Below are 17,559 nucleotides of genomic sequence, written 5' to 3' on the forward strand. Positions count from 1 at the left end.
CAGAGTTGCTCAACTTCAGCTTTGCGAGCCAACAGCCAATGCTGTCATTTCCTATTTGGCTGTAAATACAGTTCTGGAATCTAGATAATTTAGGATTTTGCCACTGAGGCACGGATGGAGTTAGGAAATAATAAAATTAGGGCGGAAATAAGAAAACCAGAACTTCAGCAAAATATTGAGGCTCTCCGCCTCAATATTTTCTTAGGTTTTACTGAATATAATTCTGCCATAGTTTCACAAAGCACAAAATCATTCGCAGGCAGGAGGGATTCAGCGCTTGGATCACTTGTTTCTTCTGTTAGCACATCCATCTCCTCAGATTCTAACAAACTGTGTTCTGGTGAATTCCTGATCTGGAAGTTTCCTCTGGTCCATGGTACACAATAGCCACAAATGACAGTATTAATTAAATATGCCTTCTGGCTTGATTTTTTTTTAATCATTTATCACACCCCCAATAATTTATTTTTCCAGCTAACAAATCCAAACGTATTTAGCCTCTCCTCGTAGGATCATACGAATGGCTGTAATAGATGAGACCAGAGGCCCATCTGGTACCTGATGAAAGAGTATACAAAAAGGGCAGGCAGACAGCAATAATCCTTTCTGTGTGCCTTCCCAACTTCCAGTAATGTGAGTCCTGCAGACTTGCTAAAACAGAGGCAGTATTTTGTATTTAAAAGCTGCTAATGTATTTGTATCCCATCATTTTGCCATTTCATATTTCTGAGTTTTGGTTATCCAAGCCTGAATGTTACTAATCCTAATTATGGATTCTGAGATGAGATGACTAGGACTGAAAGCAATATGCAAGTAGTGCACCGCAGTTATATGCAGTACTATGTGTTTTATGTTTCTTTTCTTATCCTTTTTCTAAAACAGTTTACCTTTCTTGTACTATTAACCACCTCTGAGAACTGAACCTTTTTTCATACAACTGCTCGCAGTGACTTCAAGAGTTTTAATGACTGACACTAGCTTTTAGAGGTCATCATCATGTCTGTATGTTTTTACCCCCATGTGCATTACACCGCAGTCTGGAACATTGCTTTTCAACTACCACTACTCACACAGTGTTGTGGAAGCCTCTTGCAGTACTTTTCAATCAGCTTTAGATCTGAATTATTAGACATGTTCTTCAAATGTTGTCACATCATTATTCATTCCTTTTCCCAGTTCACTAACAAATTGTAAACAGCTCAGCTTTAAGTACAAATCCTTGTGGGATAATCCTTCTGTCACAGAACCTCATGGTTTACTTCTGTCTTTTGGGTTTTGTCTTTTAACGGGTTAGTCCATGAAATGAGGCTTCTTATGTCATACAGAATAACAGAATCATAGAAAAATAGGGCTGGAAAGAAAACCAAGAAATCTAATTTCTAGCTACTCTCCTCAACATGGTAATGCTACCTTACCTACAAAATTTCTAAAAGAGATTTATCTAACTTTTTCTCAGAAATACCTAATTATTTTAATTTTAGTCTAATGATTACACAGTATCTCCAGACAATTTCATTATATAACTATCTTTATCCCTCAAAGGTTTTCCTATACATAAATTGCACTTGGTATAACTGAAGTTTGTTATTTCTTCTACAAAGACAATTTATTAAAGCGCTTTTGAACATTTGCTGCTGAAAACACTTGTAATAAGACATCTCTATCTATTTGGCTAGGAGCAACACTAAAGTATAATAGTTCTCTCTTTATAAATTATATATGCTCTATAGACTTGTCATGAAGTACTGTTCTATAGCCATAGCTTGTCTTTAGGATTAATTTGGCTGATACAGCAGTATAAAACTTATTATATCCAATGGAAAAAGTTGAAAACCTACCAGTAGAACTTGATACGGTTCAGGTTATCTGTTTAGCACAGTTCTGTTTCTTCTGTGCAGATGAATTTAACTTCAGAAAGCTATCAGACAGTGCAGTTTTGCTGTATCTTCCTTTATATGCCTCAAGCGAACCATATCCTGGGCTGCATCAAAAGAATCATGACCGGCAGGCTGAGGGAGATGATTCTTCCCCTCAACTTTGCTCTCTACTCTGCAGTACCGCATTCAGCTCTGGGGTCCCCAGCACAAGAGGGATGTGGAGCTGTTGGAGCGAGTCCAGGAGATGGCCACGAGGACGCTCCGAAGGCTGGAGCACCTCTCCTGTGATGCCAGGCTGAGAGAACTGGGCTTGTTCAGCCTGGAGAAGAGAAGGCTCCACGCAGACCTTGGAGCAGCTTCCAGTACCTAAAGGGGCCTACAAGAAATCTGGAGAGAGGCTTTTTACAAAGACACGGAGGGAGGGATGCATGGAGGGACAGGACAAGGGACAATGGTTTTAAATTGAAAGCGGGTAGATTTAGATTAGATATTAGGAAGAAGTTCTTCACTATGAGGGTGGTGAGGCACTGGCACAGGTTGCCCAGAGAAGTTGCAGATGCCCCATCACTGGCAGTGTTCAAGGCCAGGTTGGATGGGGCTTTGAGCAACCTAGTCTAGTGAAAGGTGTGCCTATCCACAGCAGTGGGGTTGGAACTAGATGAGCTTTAAAGTCCCTTCCAACCCAAACCAGTCTAGGATTCTATGAATTAAAGAAACACTTTTCCTTTTTCATTACATGCTACTGGCTTTCCCATTTCATGGAAAAAGATCAGTGGATTCTACTGGGAAATTTAGAATTATTATAGCTTCTGAAAACCTTTAGCTTCTTAAACCTGAAAGGAAACAGAGTAGGTGGAATATGGTGGTGCTGGAATGAAGATGCCAACAATGCAGGTGGATTGAAAGCATGTATATCATCAAAGCCAAGGAAACTCAGTTACACCGACAGTGCAGCTCCAAAATATTCAAATTTTGGCTGCTATGTTCAGAATTAGAGTTTATGCTTTCTCCATAATGGGCAACTTCTACATTTTTAGAAATCAAGGTTTTCTCTACATCTCTGCTTTGGAGCTATTGGCTGGCCCTCTAAACCAGCTATCATGCCGATTCTCAAGTGGGAATGCAATGGCGTTGGTTGATAGCATTCTCTAGCTTTTTGGATTTTTTTTCTGACAAATTGAAGCAAACCCGCTACACTGCACGCTGTACCCCAAATGAAATAAGCTCATGCATCTTGCTTCACAATTCACAGGGAGCAAGCGATATGCTAAGAAAGATATACACGTGGTTACACTTAGTTGATCAGCGATCAGGTTGAGTTGCAGTTGTGCAACGATGAACTGTGGCACACCGTGCAATGCAGAATTATTTCACTTCTACTTTGCTGTCTCCCACTTTTTGGGAGGTTTTAGTGGCTGAATGCTGAATTCCCTTGGTTTTGTTATGTAACTGCTCAATCTGGCCAGTCCATAAAGAGAAGGTAAGTAATAGCTTTTGTGATCTTGTGAGGGTTTTCTTTTCCTCAGGAAAAATCATGGGGAAAAACCATACAGCCTGTTTTGCGACCAGGTTCTTGGATTACACTCAAGAAAAGCAGCACAAGGTTTCTATTTTAGTACTGTTTGGATTATGGTACTATAAAAATGATTTAAAAAACAAAAACAAAAACACAGCTAGCCAAATAATTATATAATCAGAGCAGAAGTCAGGACTCCTATTTTCTGTTCCTAGCATACTCTCTCGATTAACTATAAAATCTTGGTAGAGCCTCTTAGTTATGTATTATTGTATTCTAAACCTCTAGAATAATGTTAATACTTTTATGATAGGTGTTTATAAGTTAATTGACATAAAAGATTCTAAAATTCAGAGTTTTACTGGGAATGATAATGCATGAACTTACAGCCAGTTGAAGATTTTCTAATCTATCCCTACTAGAAATTGCCTGGTATACTGTCCCACTTTCATTAGGCTCTTCACACTCTCACAGTAATATGTTTAAAAATCCCAAGTATATTTCTACATTTCTTGGAATAGAACTGTTAGTTTCTCTCTGCTTCTGTAAAGATGATAAGACAGTTCATGTGAGACCCATATTCACTGTAAATTTTCTCTACTCTTATTCTTCAGACTTCTGAGATTTATTCTTCCACTCTTAAGTGAAGCAACATCAGCTTAAATGTGACCGATGTAAGTAAACACTGTTTGCATATGTTTACAAGTGCCCCACTCAAGATCTGCTGGAAAAATGCTGTCTTGATCCCTGAGAAGCCCAAATTTCCCACTGGATTAACAAGTAAGAGCTTACAGAGAGAGTAAGTTAAGAAAAGGTGCAAATACTTCCAGATGTGGCCTAGAAAAATTAAAAAAAAAACCCCAAACAAAACAGAACAAAACCCACACGTATTTTTTGGTCTCACTAATATATGAAGAGAGAACTGTAAGAGACTGCATATGACAGAAAATACAACTTTACAAGCCAAGGAATGAAGTTAAGACAAGCTGGAAAGAAAATAAACCAGTGTATTTTACACGCAGGGCAATCTGCAAAGAAGAAAAACGGTCTGTGTGTGCTACTTGCTTGATACTAAAGTGTTAAAGATCAAATTCTTCTTTTTTTTTTTTTTTTTTTTGCATTAGAAATTCATGTCTTATCTGTCTTGGAGACAGATAATTCTCCACTGTCTTGGAGAATTCTGGTCACCAGAGAACTGGTGAGAATATTCAATTCCTCAACTTTCAGGCTTGCTTGAAACACCTTTTCTCTCCAACAGTCTGGGAACTATTTAACTGCAGTGACTTGACATTCAGAAGAATTGGTGATTTGAATGAGCAACAGCCCAGCAGCTTCAGTTAGGCTGGCAGGCTGAAAAACATCATGCTTGCAATCTGCAAGCCTGTCATTTTCTATTTTCTTTGGTGGGGCTACTCAGACATTCTACATCAGCACAATTAACAAATGATAGGGCATTACGTATTAAAAATGTCACAGTAATTTCTCTTCTGACTAGAATCGAATAATACAATAAGCCACTTTAAAAACCTCCATGAACGCTATTAAATATGTATTACCGCTGTCGCAACCATTCTACAAACATGGAAGACCAATGGTTATGTCATGATACTGTTCTGCCTCCTTCTCTCACCCCAGTTGCCACTGTTCAAAGGTTCACCTCTGCTCTGTAAATGGCTGCCTGCCACTGCTCCTCCTCTGGGAACCACCTGGAGAAGAGATGCCAGGCAGCTGTTCTCGGATAGGCCTGACAGCATGTGCCCACATAAAGAGTTTTCTCCACCTTTGTGAACTTGAAGTGGGATCCTGCCATGTGCTCCAACCTCAAGAAAAAACAAATGTGCCCATTTTCCATCTTTTAACCATGGATTGATAAAACTTTTGCATTCTGTAGGAAGGCAGCCTCATTCCTACTGGCTCTGAGATGGCCTACACTTGGAGCTGCCTAGTTGATTCTACACTTTCAATGGCATTTATGTGGCCAATGTAAGGATTCAGAAACTAGAAGCAGGGCTGTCTCACGAGACCAGGAACCAGGGCACAGATCATGTTCTGTATTTCCCACAACTAGCTTTGCATCAGGCCAGCTTCTGCTGGGGCGGCTCTTGAGGGGGATGAGAAGAGCATGGTTTGTTTAGTCCAGCAAAATAAAGGCTGTGTGGGGGTGAGATTGCTATCTATAAATACTTTTGGCAGGGGATACACACAGGAGAGCGGGAAAGGCTACTTCAGGACAGTATCTGCAGAGGAAGAAAAGATGGATGTGGACTGGTCACAGGAAATGTACGTTTGAAATTTTAAAAAGGCTTCCAGCTGTTAGAGAGGTTTCTCTCGGACAGCCTCTTAGCAGCACCAACAAAGGCCAAAATTCTTACTGATAATGATCAGTTTATGGAAGAAAGGATAAATTGGCTGCTTACAACACTAGGGAGCTGGGTAGCATAGGGTAGAGGGAAATTAAGCTGTCTTGGCTTACAAATGCCAGCCTAGCTGGGCTTTCATAACCAGGGGTGCCATTAGCCCTCTCTCACCAGTGCTGTGGACATACAATGAATTACAGTAAACAACAATCTTGTTGTTATATGGTGGAATTGTAAGGGTAGAAAACGAAAACCTTAGTGATGAAAATGGGCAGTTAACAGCTATTTTTTTGGTCCAAGAGGGCAATGGGAAATACTTGAAGAGTTTATTACCAACAGCAAGGTAGTCCTTATTCCTAATGACTTGAAGACTGAATGAATATATCTGGGTAGCATAACCTTCTACAGCTACATGCTTGCCCTTTTAAGTCTGTGTCCCTTTCTTCTCAGTGTTGGCTTTGATTACTAGGTGACCAAAGATGTGAACACTTTGCAAAATTTAAAGCTCTAACTTTAGCAAATGTCTTTAATGTTGACACTGAAAGATCAATGGTGTTCTCTCTCCTGTGTTCAGGAAATTTGCCAGCTCATGATCAGGCCTTGTTCTGTACCCACAACTGCAGAGAAAAGCACTCGTAGTTCTCTGGGAAATATTACTTTGGTAAAGGAGTGATTAAGTTTTCTGAGAATTTCAGTTGTTATCTACCTGGCACAAGGGAAATTCTGAATCATCTATTACCTGCTGGAGGAAATAATCACTTCAAAATGGTTACACTCCTTCTGCCATTGCTTGAGAAACAAACTTCTGGTTAGGACCTCATGGCTTAGCTATGCAGTAGTAATCATATATAGTACCTTACCTCGTAGTGCAGCTGACCCCTCCCTTTGCTTTGTCAGCATTGACAGCTTCCCAGCAGCTCGCTTACCCCTCCCATCCAGTGTGTCAGGCAGTGGAAGAACTTTCCATTTAAGTAACCAGTGCTGGCTGGGCAGGTGATGACCGAGATGGTTTCTGTATATGGACAGCCTCTGGTTTTACTCTTCCCTTCTCTGATTTCGTTCTATTTCCTTTACTTGCTGCTGTTATTAGCCAAGGTTGAATACAGAAGGTGGGGATTATTACTTGCTTGTATGACAGGATATAACCTTGGTATTTTGCTAGCTCTGTATGGTGGTTCTATAATGCAAATAAGCTTGCAGAGAGTGATGTTTTTCACTAAGAAAAACCTGAATGAGACAGACGTAATTCCAAAATGCCTAAGTACTTCTATCATCTCAAAATACTTAGCATGAAATCTGAACCTGAAAGCAGCATCATGTTTGGCTAAAAGCTCTGTGCTTGGGGCCGAAGGGACATAGCTTTGCTGTATTGACATCAGAAAGCCTCAGCAATAAGCCCGAGTTCGTATTTGGATGCAAACACTGTAACCTGTCCCTGCGATCCCCACTGTGAACGACCGTTTTACTCAGCAGCGCCTGGCTACATCCATCCGCCTTGCGAGGATCCGTGTTTCCAACATGGAACCGCAGCCACACAAAGGTTACTCCCGCTTTCCGCTCCTCCTTCCAGTTCGGCTCCAAACGGCCGTGGGCCTGCAGCGCGGCCCCGCCGGACCGGCATACCCGGGGCCGGGGCCGCGCCGAGGCCCCCGCTCGGCCGAGGAGCCGTTTGCTCTGGGGGGGGGGGCACGGCCCGAGCATTGCCGGCACCGGACGTGGCCCAACCGCCGCCCCCGCGCGCCGCTTGTCACCGGCAGCAACCGCCACTCCCGGGGCCACGCCCCCGCCCTCAACCCAGCAGTGGCTCTTCCCCAACGCCGCAGCCCCACCGGGGGCGGAGCGAGATTGACCAATCAGAGGGCAGCATCCAGAAAGGGGGCGGGGCCTGGCCATGAGTGGCAGGTCGCGAGATAAACAAGGTGCCGCACTGTTCAGCGCCCCGCAGCCCGGCGTGCGCGGCGAGGCCCAGCGGCGGCGGGGCGCACGGTCTCCATCCCTCCCAGTGAGAGGCGCCGAGCCCGGCCGCGCTCCCCGCTCCCGCCTCTGCCTGCAACGTGAAGAGTCAGCAAGCTCCCAGGGGCCGCTGAAACGCTCGGTGTCTCCCGGGAGCGCAGTGCGCAGACGCCGCCTAACCGGGGCGTCCCGGGGCATGCCGGGAGTTGTAGTTCTGCCGCCACAGCATCCCGCCCGCGTCGCCGGGGCCGGCTCCCGCAGCCGCACTACGACTCCCGGCATCCCGCGCGCCGCGCCGCGAGGAGCCCAGTTGAAGCGGGTGGCGGCGGAGCGCGCCCCCTCCCCCCGCCGAAAAGCCCCAAACCAAAACAAAAACAAACCGCCCCCCCGCCCGCCCTCCAACCCCCCGCTCGCCCGCCGAGCCCCGGAAATGGCGGCGCCGGGAGGGGGCTTTGCCAGCCGGGGGTGCTGATCCGGCCGCCGTGTCCCCTGCCCGTCCCTCCCCGCCCATGGGTGAGACATGGACTACGAGTTCAAGTCGAAGCTGGCGGCCGAGCGCGAGCGGGTGGAGGACCTGTTCGAGTACGAGGGCTGCAAAGTGGGCAGAGGCACCTACGGGCACGTCTACAAGGCCCGCCGCAAGGACGGGTAAGGGCCGCGCCGAAAGCGGCCGGCGGGGCCCCCCCTTCCTCCCTTAGCACCCCCCAAACCCTCCTCTCGCCGGTGCCCTCTTCCGTTCCCCTCCCCGGAAAGTTTCTGGCAGCGCGCGGGGGCCAGAGCGCGAGCCCGCCCAGGCAGCCCCCGCCCCGCGGCGGGAGCGGGCCCCCGGTGCCCTGGCCCCGGGGGGGGGTCGGCCCGCGGCCCAGCGGTGCGTGTGCGGCCGCTGGTCGGTGCCCGCCGAGCCCTGGCGACGCGTGAGGGGAAACGGAGCTCGGCCGGCCCTGACCCTGGGCTGCCCCGCCGTACCCCCCGCCTGTGCCCTCCGTCCTGCCGGCCGTGACCGAGGCCGAGGTGGCGCGTCCTGTTCTGTACATCTGCCGCGCTCCTAATGCCGGTGTAGCGGGCAAGGGGTGCTGTGTCAGCAGGCTGTGCCGGTGGGGTCACCTTTGGTTTTCATACCGGGCTTCAGGTCATGGCTTTTGTCTTTTGTGTGACTGCGCTCGTGCCTTGGCGTTCTGCTCTAAGAACTTGCTGGGAGGGCATTGAGAAACGAGCAAGTTTGATGCAAGGAGCACCTGACTGCCGACCGCCTCTCCCTGGGTTCTCCCGTTCAGGCCGATGCACCCAAGTGGTCCAGGAAGCCCCTGGGAGCATGTTGGTTCCTGGTCTGGTGCCAAGTACGAGGCTGCACACAGAGTCTGGCAGGCTTGGCCTGGTGGCCTGTCTGGGAGGCTCCAACAGGCAGAGCTGGCAGCACCTGTCAGTACCTATACACAGGTGTGCAGGAGGTGTGTCTCTATCAGCACCCATTTCCCATGTGAGAGCATGGCACTTGTCCATGTCCCCAAATACGTGGCTACTGGCTAGATCCTGAGAGGTCGTTTAGCCACTGAGCTCATGTATGTTGGCTAAGCCAGGCTTCCTTCTTTCCCGCTGGGAGAAGACAGCTGACACCATGGGGTAGGTGAACCGTGGATGCCTTTTTCTCTGTACTGTGGTTAAGAGAGCAATGGAGAACTCAGATTGCAGTTTGGGATTGCTTGGCTGGTGCAGCCACTGAAGAGGAGCAGTCCTGAGGCCTGAGTAAGGCTCTCACTCAGGTGCAGGTTCCAGATACAACCCTTTTCTTTCAGAAGAGCCATTAAGCGCTTTTTCACTGTTGTGTGTGGACAGTGCACAAACATGGACTGTATTTATAGAAGTGTTCTAAGGATACTGTGAAGTTCGACAAAATATGCTTGCAAATCGGAGGTATTGCCTTTCTAACAGAAAGCCAAAGAGCAGAAACCTTCCATTGTAGGCAGCTGAAACTTTGGAGAAGAAAAGACCAAATATAGAAAATTGGCAATTTTTTTCAGTAGAATTCTGGAAGTGGTTAATGGAATGCTGCTGTTTTAGATTAATAGAGAAGTCCAGGGATTTTTCTGTAGGAGTAAATTGCATTCATGTGTGTCTTCAAAATTTAAACGCTTGAGTTAAGAAGATGTAGTATCAAAGTGATTAGTAACTGAAAGGTAGCACACTAAGTCAGGTGGAGGATTAAATGCTGGAAAATGAGCTCTGATTCTGACTAGCTTGCTTTGCAACCTTAAGGATAATAGAGCATAGCTAAATTGAAAAGGGAATGTTAAATCTTTCCTGGGTATCACAGCTGCCACTGAGGTCTTCTAATATTTGTGGGTTTAGTAGTTGTGTCTTCTTTTTTTTTTTAAGTTTTCATTTGTTTATATTATTTATATATATGAGAGGAAGTGGTAATAAAAACACCCAAAAATACTCGTTAAATGTGTCGGGTTTTTTTTTTTTCTTTTTGTGTTCTTTGAGATAGTAATCCTAAAATTGCTGCTTGTAAGAACAGCATAGAAGAGGCAGAGGTTTGGGTTTGTCATTTTACCGGGGGGGTGGGGGGGTGGGCGGGGGGGCGGAGAGAAGAAAGAAAGATGTCTGTTTCTGACATATCTGTTTCATTTCAATCATTGGCAATGGAAAGCCGTTGCAAGAATTGCATTGATATTGCAAAGCACCATAAAGGACGTGTATTCAGAATCCCTACGATGATAGTAGTGTTATAAATGCAAACGGATAGTAAAGCAAAAGTAAACATGGTAAAAAAGATAGCTAATCTCTCAGGGCTGGCAATAATCAAAGGGAGACCTTGAGCCGTAAGAAAACTGTCTGGTAAAGAAAGTGCAAAGTTTCAGTAGGCAGATAGATTGAAATGTGATATGATATGGCACAAATGCAACTGTACTGTATACTCAGAGGTTTTACTTCATGAAGCTTGCCAACTAGGTTATTCTCCCTTCATTTGGGTTTTCTTTTTATGACACTGGTGAGTTTGCTCTTAGTTGCTTTTGTGTAACTTTGGGTAAAAGCAAAAAGTGAGCAAGTTAGACGAATATTATAGAACAACCTAAATCATTGAGATAAGGTGATTTTCTTATGAAAATATCCAGCTAAAATATCTCTGTGGGGTGGAGGATATTTAGTATTAGTTCTTCACTTTAAGGGGTCTTTAATAGCAGAGAGAAACTTTTTCCACTGCTGGCAACAGAAACCTAGTAATGCTGCATATTTATAGTGTGCTGGTCACTGGGGGATTTTGAGCCTCATGTGAAGGAATTCTTCTTTGGCCGATTATCATAGAGACTGTTTCAGTATTTCAAGTTTGCAAGGCATTCCTGTGTAAAAGAAAAAGATCCTGGTTACTTGCTTCTTATAGTCAATTTACAGTCTCAGGAGGGCTGAAGGCAATAAGAGCCTCGTAGCTCTGTAGAAATTCCACTGAGAGCCTGTCACTTCATGTTTCAAAAACTTGGCGTATAAATTTTATGAAATAGTAAAATGTGTTTATACAGAGCTTGGCAAGCTGCTCGATAGAATGCTTGTAAAAAAGTGGTTGCATTGCTTAGATCTCCGTGAATGGCTTGGGCATAAAAGCAGTTTTTTGACAAAGTAACAGCTTAGTTTGGCTTTTTCAGCCTGGAGTAGAATATTATTTGGGCATGTTTCTAGTGAGCTGATTGATTTCTATGACAGTTTAAAATTATTGTTCTTTTTTTTCGTAGGCAGATTTGAACAATGTTGGTGTGACATTTGCATGTACTGCATGAGTATATTTTTAAAGATGTCGAGCACCTGCAGCTTCCATTTACTTCAGTAGTATTTGTGTGGTCTGATAAGTTCTGGAGGTATTACCTAAATTAGGCACCTGGGTTTACAAAAGTTTTCATTAATATCTTTGTAGTCCAGAAAGGCTAAAATAAAAAAAGAGGTTTATTTCGGTGAACACAAAAACTGGACCAGAGGCTTCGAGCAGGGGAAATAGTGATAATAAGCCTCATGATTGGAGTTCAGTAGTCAGTGTGAAGTTTCCAGCTTTTTATGTAGCTGGAAAATCTTTTAGAATTTGTGTGTGTGTGTGCTGTCTCAAAACGTCATGTCGGCTTTCGCTGACTTTTTTTGACACTTGTTCACGTTTGTCCAGTAAAACAAAGAATGCGATTTTTCCAGTCACAGTTAGGAAAATGTTATTTTTGACCTCTCCTCATTAAGTTCCTTGCCACTTCTTTGATCCCAGTTTAAGCCACGATGTTGTGCTTAGTTGTTTCATTTCCTGTATCTCCTCATCATATGAGAGGCAATTTTTAGGATGAAGTGAGGGTTGATGCACGTGCCTGAATTATTTCCCTTTACTCTTCGGGAAAGATCAGTCTGTCAGTCCAGGCCACTACAGAGTATTTCTGTTCCTTGACCAGGATGTCAGCTCACCTGCAGGAGAATGTTTGGATGAGTCAGCAAGCTGAAAAGATACTGCTGTTGGTTAGTCAGGAGCGTGCAAGGAATAACGGGATGTTAGTCAAACAGAAAATAGGCCACTCTGTTCCTCATTATGTAGCAGCGACAGCAGATGTAACGCTTGCAAAAAGCTGAAATCTTCATGTGAATAATACCTTTCCAGTTATTGCTGCTTCTGCTTACCTTTAAACAAACAGCTGAGCTGGCTGCTTTCTCAAACACTATGGTTATGTTATATCTTTCTTTGACTCAAAACTGGGATTGGGTTTATTAAAATAAAATATTTTTTTTTTTTCTTTCCAAGTATCTACATAGGTAATATTTTTAATCTGTATGTTTCAAAGTGCCTTTTAAAAAGCAGGTATGTGCTTTTTAATCTTGTTATGGAGGGAATGGTAGACTTACAGAGCGACCAGCTTCCACGATGATGCCATCAGAAATGCCAGGAGTTGTACCCTGGGCAGCTCTAAAGCTCCTCTCCTGCTCAGCAGCTCGTGCTGCCCTGGCAGAGCCTCCTGACATGTTATCCTTTGGCAAGTCTGAAAGGTCTGGCACTGCCCTGTATTGTACAACGTATCAGCTGAATGAAGCGTGTAGGTTTATATGCTAATACAGTAATACACTTCTTAAAAAAAAAAAAAAAAAAAAAAAAAAAGGATGATTTGTAACCATTTGAAAGATACAAATACATTAACAGTGAAGTAATCTGACAAGAGAATTGGTATAAACCAGGCTTCACCTTAGCTGCCAAATATGGAATTCTCTTTTGGAAATCGGGCAATAGTAATGCAAATCCAAAAACATCACTGTAAAGTACAGGCATAGGAGGAGGGAGACAAATAAAATCTTCTTTCCATCTTTTGCCTCCAGTTTTCGAGTACTAAAAGCTTGCAACTGAAGAGGAGAGTCTGTTTTCCATCTTGGACTAATGCCGGTGTGCAGAAGCATTAATGTAAAGTTCTTAATGTGGATTTGAAGAGCTTACAGCATCTAAGTCCACACAAGAGTCGAGTGAAAGTTAGGGCATGGGAAGAGAAAGGATGATGAAGTACATAGCCAAGGCAAGCGTATCATCCAACCTAGGAATGCTGACTGTGGTCCTGGCCATGTAACGTTTTGCTTGGTTTTGGTTTTTTTTCTTTGATGAATCTTATTTTTTGGAGCAGAATTGGAAAAATATTGATGAAGAGAGAAAAAGTAGTGTGTTGTGAGGCATGGCTCTATTGGAAAAACAGGCTTTCTCCTGGGGCGATTTGCTGTGGTTGGGGTTTCTGCTAGTATCGTTATGTTGTTCAGAGGTTGCATCTGGTCACACTTAACGCCTAAGATCACTGTGGTGGTAGAAAACTTTGAGTGTAGAAGAGGCTAAGCTAATCTGCTTAATCTCCTAAATCAGTATACATATAGCAATAATTTGTGTACCGTTCTCCCCAGATTGTTGTTCTGCAGCACTTACTGAAGTCATATAGCACGAGTGTGTCAGGAAACGAAACTTGCACTCAAGTTGACTAAATGCTACAAATGAACAATGTTGGCGGTAAAATCATAGGAGAATGGTAATATGAGTACTGCCATTACATTTACTGTTAAAAGGGAGGCAACTCATTGATGTGGCAAAGATTACACTCTCTTGAGTGTGAATCTGGAGTGTACCAGTACAAGTTTATACTTGTAAGATATTTAAGATTCTATAATAATTTATGTATTTACATCTTATTTCCTCTATTGAAGATTATCTTGAATGTAAGTAATTTGAGTGTTCCTGTGACAGGCTAAATTACAGAAATATTGACCCAAGTCAGAAAGCAGTGTATTTGATCCTGAACCTTTCTCTGCAGCAAAGTCTCTAGCAGTGATGGTGTCTGAAGAGCTATGTTTTTCTTCCCGCTTTCTTATTTTTTTTTTCCTTGATGAAACTCACTATCTTGAGGAAGGTAAAATGACTGAAGGCATTCATGCTTTGCTACGATGTCTCAATAGTTAAGTAAACCTAAATACTAGACAAACCTGCAAATCCTGAAAACACTTGTTAGCACTGAGTGCTCGTGTGTGTGGAGCAGCAGAACTAACCCAGACCTGTCTGACTAGTTGCCTGCAATGCATTCTAATAAAAATACCCAGTCTAGGAAGAGATCATTAGTATTTTATAACTGTGCTTTACTGAGAGCTGCTAGTGCAACTATACTATGGCTTTGCTTCCTGCCCAAGAGGATAGTGCAAGTGGTGATAGGGTAATTTCTGTGCTTCCCACAGACTCTTGCATACAGTCTCTCCCATGGCTTCATGTGGCAAACATGAAGGTATTGTGGTAGTGGTAGGAGCTCGAGAAGAAAGGAGGTGAGTGTGGGTGATGAGATGTAGAAGAGGTTACATTCGAGAGGCAAACAGATCAAAATTTTTTGCCACACTTGCAGAGGAAGACTCATGCATAAATTAGCCCATAATAAGCTGTGAGGGAAAACCTCTCAAGATTTAGTGTTTCGTGTTTTTTAAGAGATGAAGAGGATAAGAAGTTTCCTGTTACAGGGTGAGGGGGTTAAGAGTTTTGTAATAGTGCTGCAGGAAAAGGAAGTAAGAGCTTGAAGGGGAAGGAGAGAGTCATTTCTGCCCCCTACTTGGTAAGAGGATGCAAAGCAAGGTAGAACGGGGGCTAGTTCAGAAGTGAAATACTCCTCATATGAACTACCTGGCACAGAAATTTAGTATGTCGGTGTACTTCTGGGTCATCCAGTCTGTTGTAGGTAGAAGTGTTGTAAAGTTTCTTTCATAAATTCATGTTTAAAATGAGTATTTTCACATCATGCGTGATTTAAAAGCAAACAAAAAAAACCCCCAACAAAAACCCCAAGCCCCAGAAATTGCCGTGATTCAGAATGCTACAGTTGTGTTTGCATAAGTAACCAGAATTTCTGTGGAATGTTCTAACCAAATTTCACTAAAGATTTGTTAGTAACATTAAATTTTCCCATATCTTTTGAAAATACCTACTGAAATGGTATGTTTGCCTCTTCTGTGGACTTAATCAAGCTCATGATTTGCATAGATGCCTTCTGACCCAAGTCTTTCCCCTCTCTTTTTAACTGCCGAGTTCTATGTTGTGAAATAAGATTCTGTTTGCATGTGCTCACTGCTGCTTAACGTACAGTTCAGGAGATGATATGGTCTATGGGTATGATCAAGGAAGGTACTGTCAGCATAAGTGATTGGCAGATCTTACATTTTGCTTTCAAATATATGTTGTTTCTTGAGCTGCTTTGCTGGCATTTGAGAACTGACGCAGGCTGCAATTTTATATTCTCTTTTACTGAAATAAAGTATTAGAACTTAAAAAAGATTTATTTGTTTCAATAACAGTGTGTTTGCCTGAAGGAATGCTGAAACTGGTCCAGGACAACTGCTTTTAGAATAAATTGGCTAACTCAGCATGTGACTTTAGGAAATGAACAGTTCTTGTTCTACTTGTATAGCAAATACAAAACCTGATGAGTCTGTTTTGACTTGACTTACAAGTGTCATGCATCTAAATAATTTAGGTTTATAAAAGACCTTCCTGCTCTGGAGACTTGGTTTACATGCGTCACCTGACTGTAAGTGATCTGGCTGACAGATAAAAATGCTACTTGTGCTGATATTAGAAATTATTATACTCTTGTGAACTTCAGCTATCTCAACAGATTCAAGAAGGAAGAATACAGCAAACCTTTTAAATCAAAATTAGCTGTTAACAAAATCCCATGAAAGTCTTTAAGTAGTACTTAACTTCTGTATCTGAATTTCTCATTAATATTTTCTTAGCCTTGTCTGTGGGAGCACAATTCTTTCATCCAGCAGTGGGGTTTTTTTGAGAATTTGTGGAATATTAGTGTATTTAATAAGACTGTCTGAAAGGGAAGGAGTGTTGCAGAAATAATAGTAACTCACCTTTGCGAAATTGCTGTCTGTAAGTGCGGGTTGGGTTTTTTGGTTGATGTAGGTTTTTGTGGGTGGTGTTTTTTTGTTTTGTTTTGTTTTTTTTTTTAATATTGGAAAGCAGAAATTTCTGGATGTGAGAAAGATTGGAGGAGCTGAGATTACTGCAGTAGTGGATCTCTGAAGGGCATTATACATGTTTGCTTCTGTCTTTCCTGCGATTAGCAGTTTTAAATAAATATTTTCCGATGACACTACTGCATAACTCCTTGTTTCTGCCTCAGTTGTCATCTGTTTTTTACAAAATTCATGATCTTGAAATATTCTAGGGTTATTAATCTCGTAGATGAAACCATACCGAGGTCAAGCTTTCCAATAGGCAAAGCAACAGCTATAGATTCCTGCATGTGCTTCCTGTACTGGATTGCTCGCTTAAGGGTAAGGGTTCTGGGCTAACAAAGAGCACAGGTGTGAACTGGGGGCAGTCTCAAGACAGTATGGCTTCAAACATGTGTTGCCATAAATTTGGCCTCATGTGTGGTATGATTATTTTTTTTGTTCATCCCCTGCTAACTTCAGTAGAAGATGCTGTTGATTTCATTTTATAGTCAAGTGAAAAGAAATGTTATAAGCAATTGACTTGGAGGCAGGAGCTAGATCTGCTGGAATTGAAACTACATCCAGAGGTGTGTTTGATTATTTTGAAGCAGTGTATCTGATTTCCTCGTGCATTAATTTCAGGAAAGTAAATCCTTTTCATGTGGCTGGAAGGTTTTCTGCCTTTTTTTGTCCCTCCTTTCTTATCCTGTCTACTAGAGCACTTGGAAGCATTCACACAGGTAATGCTGGGACTCTGCTCCGGCTGCAGTTGTGCTTGACTCTCCCATCTATTTTGTATGTCATGGGGTCTGAGTGCCTGAAGAGATCTGTTGATACAAAGGCCACTCGCGTATGGAATTCTACCAGCATGAAATTTATCGTTTCACTCCCAAGTAGTTTGTTTTGAGAGATGCTTACTTCTTATCTTATGAATTCTGCAAATTCAGAGGTGTTTAGAGAAAATTCTTATCCCTGTTAGTACTTCCATGGATTATCACAGATTCATGCTAAGATACAACACCGTGCTTACTCAAAATGCCATGTTTGTTGCCTTGGTTCATTATTGTTAGTGCAGCTGACAGTGGGTTTCAGCCTGTGTCTTCGAATGTGTGTATTCCTGAAACAGAGTTCCTGTACGAGTTGTTGCCATGTTCTCAAGGGTGCTGTAGACTTCAAAGTTAGCTTTATTTTCATACCTTTTAATTAAAACCACTCATTGTACAGGATGACTAGTTGTTCCTTTGCCCAGTTCTGTCATGCTCCAAATGAGGAACAAAGGCAGACAAATTACTAAATTTAATTTGGTCCTCGGTTCTGAACAACCAGAAGACTGTTACAAGTTGAATGCCATTTATTCTACCTTTACCGTGATTTCAGTGGTGGGGAAAAA

General features: G+C 43.0%; 1 protein-coding gene and 1 long non-coding RNA gene across 2 annotated transcripts in view; both read left to right on the forward strand.

Annotated features, from left to right (window-relative positions):
* The first annotated feature begins 3,908 nt into the window (after positions 1-3,908).
* On the forward strand, positions 3,909-5,221 carry LOC115609995. The gene is made up of 2 exons (XR_003992069.1): positions 3,909-4,067; positions 4,518-5,221. It is a non-coding gene; the product is annotated as an uncharacterized LOC115609995 (long non-coding RNA).
* Positions 5,222-7,724: 2,503 nt separating this feature from the next.
* CDK19 (cyclin dependent kinase 19) overlaps positions 7,725-17,559 on the forward strand; it is a 126,370-nt gene continuing 116,535 nt past the window's right edge. The window contains exon 1 of the mRNA XM_030490885.1: positions 7,725-8,351. Coding sequence (XP_030346745.1) covers positions 8,224-8,351 — 128 coding nt within the window. The 5' untranslated portion in view covers positions 7,725-8,223. The remainder of the gene's footprint in view (positions 8,352-17,559) is intronic.

Source organism: Strigops habroptila, chromosome 6 (genome assembly GCF_004027225.2).
Source record: "Strigops habroptila isolate Jane chromosome 6, bStrHab1.2.pri, whole genome shotgun sequence".
In the NCBI taxonomy this organism is placed as follows: Eukaryota; Metazoa; Chordata; class Aves; order Psittaciformes; family Psittacidae; genus Strigops; species Strigops habroptila.